The 8,535-nt window shown below is 34.5% G+C and overlaps 2 protein-coding genes across 2 annotated transcripts; both read right to left on the reverse strand.

The window, feature by feature from the left end:
• Positions 1-176: 176 nt before the first annotated feature.
• Positions 177-3,794, reverse strand: LOC130467755 (uncharacterized). The gene has a single exon (XM_056836509.1). It carries the CDS (start codon positions 2,876-2,878, stop codon positions 248-250), a length of 2,631 nt encoding a protein of 876 aa, XP_056692487.1. The 5' UTR covers positions 2,879-3,794; the 3' UTR covers positions 177-247.
• A 1,621-nt stretch (positions 3,795-5,415) lies between these two features.
• LOC110780312 (cation/calcium exchanger 4) lies at positions 5,416-8,020 on the reverse strand. The gene has a single exon (XM_021984727.2). The coding sequence runs from the start codon at positions 7,658-7,660 to the stop codon at positions 5,780-5,782; it is 1,881 nt and encodes a 626-aa protein (XP_021840419.1). The 5' UTR covers positions 7,661-8,020; the 3' UTR covers positions 5,416-5,779.
• Between the last annotated feature and the right edge of the window lie 515 nt (positions 8,021-8,535).

The following is an 8,535-nucleotide window of genomic DNA, read 5'->3' on the forward strand; positions in this document are numbered from 1 at the left end:
AGGCCTGCACAACAACACAAATGCAAATTTCCTACACAGAACCATCCAACACAACTATCCAACAGAACTATCCAACACAACTGGCCTACACAACAACAACAGATTGGCCTGAGCAAACCAGAGACCAAGACCAAAAACTAAACCAGAATCTAAAGCAACAAAACCAAAGACAAAGCTAATTAAAACTAAGTTATTATTAATGATAACATCTCAACAAAACCATTAAACCAAAGACATTGATCTTTTATTACTTAAAAAGACACATTCGCCTAACATTCTTTGAAGCAAAATCATCAATTATATCTTCATAATCAATTGTTTCCAAAATATCGTTCTCAATTGCCATCATCGCCAATCCATTGAGTCTTTCTTGTGTCATCGTAGATCGCATATATGACTTCAACAACTTCAATTTGGAAAAACTTCTCTCGGCCGATGCAACGGTGACAGGTACAGTCAACAAAATTCTGTATGCAACAAATGTGTTAGGAAAAAAATCATGACCTTTCAAGAACATTAAGATATCTAATGGTCCCATGTTTTGTCGAGGCAAAAATTCTCTAAGTAACCTTAACTCGACATACAGTTCGTCCCCATTAATATCAGATTGCCCACTATTATCCTCAAGTGCAATTACAAAGTTAGCACAACATGACTTCAAACTTTCATCATCAAGTGACTGCAACTTATAAGAAGTAAATAGAAAGCCAAATAGATTTTCATATTCTTGAAATTGCTCAAATCTCCTCTTAAGAGAAACAATGGCTTGATCAATAATGAATAAGAAATAATTTACTCTAAATGACTCCTCTGCAGATTGTGAAACAGATGGTGCATCATCTGGATTCTCATCAAAAAAACGTTTTCTACGAATTTCACGTTTTTGAGGAAAAACAGGATCAACATTCATCTCAAGAGCAATCTCCTTGGCAGTGTTAAGGGCATCATTAAAACCCGTTTCTCTATATTTCTCAAAAAAAGAAGCCAAGCCCTTTATTTTTTCAATAGCAACATCAAGTAGCATATCATCCGATTGTAAATTTTTACTAACCAAGTTAACAGCATATAGTATTTCATACCAAATAACTATTGCTACCAAAAACTCAAAATCACAAAGCTCATTTTCTGCTAAAGATTTAGCTTCACTCAATCCTTTGTTATCATAATCAGTGGTTTCTTCTGCTACTTGGAGTAAAGCTTCACGTATATCAATCATTTGAAATCTAATGGCTTTAACACTATCAACACGACTTTCCCAACGAGTGGATGATAAAGACTTAGGAGTCAATCCTTTAACATTATCTTTCAAAATTTTCCACCTTTTTGTGGAATTTGCAAATATCGTATAAATTCGTTGAATGATCCCAAAAAAATCCCTAGCTTTACCACAAGTATTAGCCATATCACATAGCAACAAGTTTAGACTATGGCAACCGCAAGGAGTATAAAAAGCTCTAGGATTTATATCTAAAAGTCTCTTTTGTACTCCTTGATGTTTTCCTTTCATATTAGCTCCATTATCATAACCTTGTCCACGCACATTATCTATGTCAAGACCAAGATCTTTCAACTCTTTTTGTAAAACATCAAAAAGCCCTTGACCACTTGTGTCATTCACAATTAGGAATCCTAAAAAAGACTCTTCAATAATCATGGGTTTTGAAAAAACATCAACATATCTTATTATTAAAGACATTTGCTCTTGGTGGCTAATATCAGGAGTACAATCAAGAATAACAGAGAAATACTTTGCTTGTTTAACTTTCTTGATAATTTCAGATTTGATTGCAGAACCAAGCAAACGTATTAACTCATTTTGGATGTTATGGCCAAGATAATGAACATGGATTTCATCGTTAGTAATACGCCGAACATGCTCTTGGATAACAGGATCAAATTCTGCCAACGTTTCAACAAATCCCAAGAAAATTCCATTATTACTTTGATATAGTCGCTCATTTGTACCACGAAATGCTAAATTATATTTTGCCAGAAATTTTGTAATTGCAATGATTCTTTGTATAACTTTTTTCCAATGTTCTTTTTCTTTATTAAGTTGTTTTTGAGCGACTTTATCAATAGTCTCATTCTTTTGCAACCTCAGACGCAAATCATACCAAATTCCCATGTTCTTAAAATGCTCAGGACTTGTTTCATGCTCTTTTAGTCTTATACTAACATGTGTCCAATCCCCAAAACCTTCATTAGTTAATTGACTTCTTCCATAACCTTTTTTAAACAATTTGCAACAAAAACAAAAACATTTATCAAGCTCTTTCGAATAAACAAGCCACTCTCTATCGCATTTCTCTCCATTAGATAAGACTCTATAGTATAAAGTTGCAGAAAATCGCTTAGATAATCTATCTTTGGGACCTTTATCAAAGGACAAATCTCTTTTAGGACCTTTGACTGCCAAAATATCAATCATTTTAGAATCAAGGCCATCCCAATTTCTCGGATCAAATATATCTACTGTGTAAAAAAATTCAGATTGGTTTGCATTGTTTTCTTGCCTCACATTATCATCCACATTATTCCCACCATCATTATTTTCATTTTCAAGGTCCATTTCATTGTCGATAGGATGATTATGATCAGATTCATTATTTTCATCTCCACCAACACTATGGTTTTCGTTTAAAAGCACATCATCACCATCATTTCCATTAGCACAATTATCATTTTCATTTAAAGTTTCTACATTCTGCTGCTCTATACCACTAGGTCCACCAATATTATTTTCATTCTCTACAGGTGGTTCCCTTACAACAAACTTATCCAGAGATCCTCTTAGAGACAAATCTAACTCTTCCATTCTTTTTTTCCATTTACGTTTTTCAGAACCAGATTTATGTTTCCTGATTTTAGGAGGCATAATTGATAATTCAATAATTGAAAACTTAAATAAAATAAGTGAATAACTACAATTTAACAATTACAAATACAATATTAAATATTTCAGCATTGAAAAATCAAACAACAATTCAAAAATACATAAAATTATAGCAATAAAATTATAAAAATATAAAAGATTAAAATCATTAAGAACCCAAGAACGAAGAACGAAAGAATTAAAGAAAGTCAGAAAGATATAACCTGGATTCCTTGCCAAACGAAGAACGAATTAACGGAAGAAAAAGATTAAAAGAAGAAATCCGAAATTGCCTTCCTGAGTTCCTGCAGATGCTTCAGCCTTCGGGCCCGGCTTCCAAATTCACAAAGCTCATCCGAATTTCCCCAATTCGTCAATTCCCCTCTTTTGAATTGAAAAGAATTCGAAATTTTGAATTGAAAAGAATTCGAAACTTTGAATTGAAAAGAATTCGAAATTGTAGATGAATAGATCTTGAATCTTGATTCATATATAAATATATGAAATTTGTCCGTTGAACACCACGAATTTGGGTGGGTATTCTCAGAAAATGAATTGAATTGATTGATAGATCTGAAAACGAAGATGAACGGTAATTTTTTCATAATTGTAGGAGAAGAATTCGGTTTTTAGGAGAGATAATTAAGGAAATTAATTATCTAATTGACTGATTTTTGGGAAATCAAAGAATGGGAAGGAGAGAGAATTTGAAGAGTTATTGAGTTTTGAGATTTTGAGGAAGAACTTCACTGGAATCACGGGACTGCGGGAGGGAAGTTAGAAGGAAGATGCTAATTTTTCTTTTTTTTTTTTAACTTTAAAACCGGTTTTAAAAAAAAAAAATGGGCCCCCAAAATTTTGGGCCCGGTGCTGTAGGTCCGACCAGACCTCCTTATGGCCGGGCCTGCTTTTGTCATCTCAACATCAAACAACTAGGACTAATAATTCTATCAATTTGTGAAATTGTGATAAAATAATGCTCACACTCTTCAATACATGCATAAACTTTTTTTTTATTTTTTTTTAAAGAAGGTTAGATGAAACTCCCACTGAACTAGTACCTAACATAGGTATTTCCTGTTAGTTTTGCAGGTCAAACTCATCTGAAGTGATGGAGGATTATAAGGGAAATCCCCACCTCCAAAGAGCACCCAATGAGGATTGATCTCATAACCTTGAAGTTACGAGCCGAAACCTTTACTACTAGGTCAACCTTGCTTGGTATACCTACATAACCTGGCATCGTCCAAGAAATATAGTAACATAGTTTCTTACAACATAACATTTTTATAAGAGAGTCGAGAGTATTATGACGAAAAAAAAAGTGTCTATGTCTGATTAGGATTGATTTGATGCTCTCTAATTTAGTCATTTTCTGGTAACTATCATAGGTATTTGATGCTCTCTACCTTATCATTATGACGAAAATCCTACTGGACTGGTAATTAGCATAGGTATTTTCTGTCAGTTTTGATATCAGGTTTTTAATCGTTGGAGCAGATAAAACAGAATTACAAATGACATTAGGTAGAGATAAACTTTGTTCAAGTAACTCGTAAAGTAACATTTAACATAAAACAGAATTACAAATGACATTAGGTAGAGATAAACTTTGTTCAAGTAACTCGTAAAGTAACATTTAACGCCCACATATCAAAACAGAAGAAGTTCTGATACTACTGAATTACTCCCTCCGTCTCGGAATACTTGACCTGTTTTCCTTGTCGGACCGTCCCTTAATACTTGACCTGTTTCTAAAAATGGAAATATTCTAACAATATTATATTATTTCTCACTCCACCCCTATTAACTCACCTACCCCTACTCCATACAAAAAATAATTAAAAATTTAACCCCTACTCTCCCCCAACCCCACCTCTTAACCCACCTCCCACTAACTACATTAAAATAATACCCCATTATCAATTACTACCTATTAAATTAAATAAGTCAATTCAACTCCCTTAAATTCTGTGCCGGTCAAACCGGATCGAGTATTCCGGGACGGAGGGAGTATACATTTAGTATGAATGTACGATTCAGAACATTTTGGTGGCAATTTTATCCCTAACGATTGAAATTAGTGATCTAGGCAATAAAATCCAGTAGCCACGGCGAAAGGAAAGATAAAGCAAAACCGAGCAAGGACACTAAATCATTTCACCTTATTCTTATGGCTTATTAGATCATACTAGAAAAATCAGACCAGAAAAAACAAAAACTACTCACCGAAAACATTCAAACCAGGCCAGACTAGACCATATCAGAAATTAGAAAAATCATATCAGGCGAAGAAAGGCCTAAGAAATAGTGCTATTACAACAAAAAGCTGATGTTTTTACTTCTGTTGAGCTGAATACATTATTACAAAACACTCACAGAAAACATTCAGATCATACCAAAAAGTAGAAACCGGATCAAGTGAATGTATGATCCATAACATTTTGGTACGCGATTTTACCCCGAATGATTGAAATTAGTGATCCTGGTAATAAAATCCGGTAGCCACGGTACAAGGAACGATAAAGAAAACCAAGCAAGGCACTAAATCACTTCAACTCATTCTTATTGCTTATTACATCAGACCCAGAAAAGGCAAAAAACACTCACACAAAACATTCTGACCAGATCAGAAACTAGAAAAATCAGATCAGATCAGGTGAAGAGAACAAGGCCTAAGAAAAAGAGTTCTATTACAACAATGAAGATCGGGCAAGGCCGAGAAGCTGATGATTTTACTTCTGTTAGAGCTGAATACAGTATTACAAAAGGCAATTGATCCCCCTTCCTTCCATTAAGATAGACTATTTAAGTCCAAAAAATACCTAGCATGAGCAACTATACAAGCCATATCATACATTACAACCAAGATTACATCTATTTATGTACAGAAATGTCGTGTACTTACATCGACTGTGAGCCTGAAATCACAGCAATACTGATCTGAAGAGACAGGAAGACAGCATAAATGATTATAAGACCAATTCCCAAAACCCTATTAGGGCGCATATCACTTAGTGGCAAAACTATAAGAGCCCATACAAGACCTGCTGCTAAGAACCCCATCGTAATGAACACAGCATTATCTTGTTCGATTACATAAGGTGCTGAAGAACCCTTAGACCATGCTGCAAGAACCAAAGAAATCCCCAAACCAATCAATGTGTTAAACATAGGACCTGCATAGCTTCCCGACATAGCAATTTGAACACCTTTGTTGTCGTGCATAGCTAAGGCGGTGTTTGACATTAGGTCACCCATTGAATTCCCCCATGCTAATATGGTTAAAGCTAGCATTGATGGGTTAACACCGAAAATGGTACCTAATGAAACAAGCAAAGCAACAAGCTCGTTTGCTACGATGTAGAACCATATGATACTCATGAAGAACCCACCAAAAACAAATGGGAACAAGAAGGTACTACTACGAGGTGGGTGTTCGGGGTTTGTGTATAGGAAGGAAAGTATACTGAAGGTGAAACCAGAAAAGAAAGCTATGAAATAAGCAAGTTTCCCACTTAAAGGGTTGAGGTCTTCTTGTGTATTCCATAGAACAGCAAGAAGAACAGGGGCTAAAAATGCAGAGGCTATTGCATATACTTTAGACCATCTTTCTTCCTCAACTACAGGGATTGTTAAACGTCTAGGAATACTTAAGGGTATTTCCAAGATTGAGTATAACATTGAAAATGAACATGGTGAATTATCATCATTCATGTTTAGTCCATCATCATTCCAACCCCACAAAGGCCTTGAGTTATCTTGTACAGAAGACTTTACATAATCTGAATAGATTGCAAAATTGGTATTCCATATCCAATGAGGTAGCTTTGAGGGTGTTTCAGATGGGCTATCAGGGTTTTCGGGCCTAAGCAACGAGGCGTTTATCGACTGATCATGATCATCAAACAAACTCCCAACTACAGGTAGCAATGGTGTCAAACCCTCTGATTTTGAAGCTCTACCCTTTTTGTTCATAATCTCAGTTACAGCTACATATAACCCATAAACAGCATATATTGACACAAAAGCAATAGCACCCCAAATTCCCACCTTACCAATAATCAGTATCAATGTAAGGCAAAATATGGTGAAGAGAAAGAAACACAAGTCTCTTACAAAACATTTCTTATCAATTTGCACACTTTTATCAGCAATAAACAAAGAAACCACTCCAACAACAACACAAACAACAAACACAGCACCACCCAGTACACTATTAATACCCACATCGTCCCCGGAGCCCCGACCCATGAAGGCAGCAATGCTAGCAAATACATCCGGAGCTCCATTACCAAATGGAAGCAACGTAACACCAGCAACAGTAGGAGACATTTTCAGAAGTTCTGAAAGTTTTTCTAATGAACAACAAAAGTAATCTGCAGCAGTATTTCCCAACAAATAGAACAGTATTGCAAGCCAAGATGCAAGAATTATGTACCCAATATAGGTGAAATTCTTGCAATCACAATAGATGAACTTCATATAATTGAAATACCCACCTGAATTACATTCTGGGTGAGCAACAATATAATCACAACTGTTTTCATAACCTTTGTGGTTAGAAATTTGAGAACAGAATTGATAATCAGCTAAAGTTATGTTACCAGTTGATGGAGAAGCTCCATGGATTTCTGCAGTAATTCTTCCATGTTTTCCCCCAATTTGATGATGAACCCCACTTCGAAAACTCAGGTTATCAGCAAATTTTGAATTGTAAAGGAAGATGAAAAACACAATGATTGAAACCCAATTGAAAAGAACACGAAATGGAGTGTTCTTCATCCCCAAAATTTTAAAAATCTTTGTGTTACCCAGAAAATCCCAGCTCAAAAATGGGGAAATTGAAGAAATGGAAGTAAAGGGTGATTGAATTATGATGAATTAATAAGAACAGAAGGAGCTTCTGGTTATATTTCTCCCAAAAAGTAGTAGAGTTGAGAATGAGTGTGGGGGAAAAAGGATGAATTTCTGGGTTGAAGAAGGAGGTGGGTATGTGAACTGAGTAATTGAATTGATATATATATATACGCCATTAATATATGCAAAAAAAAGACTAAAGAAGATTAAAGGAGTTATTCAACCAATTGGGATTTTTGTGATCTATCTGTGCTACGCGTCGTAATCGACTCAAAGGCCGACATGAAACAATTGGTAGGATATTAAGGGGTTCGCCATTTTTTAGGAATTTTACTATTTCTTGGATTTACGTGGCACTCACTAGTCACTGGTTATAATCACTGCTTTATCGAAGTCGGATTATAAAAAATTACTTTTAAACTCGAGATAATATGGTTCAGATACTTTTGCATACGGGTTTACAAATATTTGTTTAAAATTCATAATTTTTGAGTTTGGATTGATTTAATGGGTTGAGAGATTTTATAACGCCTATTATATTTTCATTAACTTTTGTAATAAAAATACGGATTATAAAAATATATTCGCACAAATTAACAAAATTTTAAATATATTTAGTTAAATTCAACCATAAAATGACATATAATTCTAATCAAATTCATATATATTACCTAATATTAGGAACAAAAACGTGTTTATTGTGCTTAATTTTTTTTTTTTTTATAATCTCATTAAATACAACAATTTTTAATATGTCGGGTTTTAACCATTATTTTTCGGGTTATTTGGGTTTGGATAAA

This window comes from Spinacia oleracea, chromosome 2, assembly GCF_020520425.1.
Source record: "Spinacia oleracea cultivar Varoflay chromosome 2, BTI_SOV_V1, whole genome shotgun sequence".
NCBI lineage: Eukaryota > Viridiplantae > Streptophyta > Magnoliopsida > Caryophyllales > Amaranthaceae > Spinacia > Spinacia oleracea.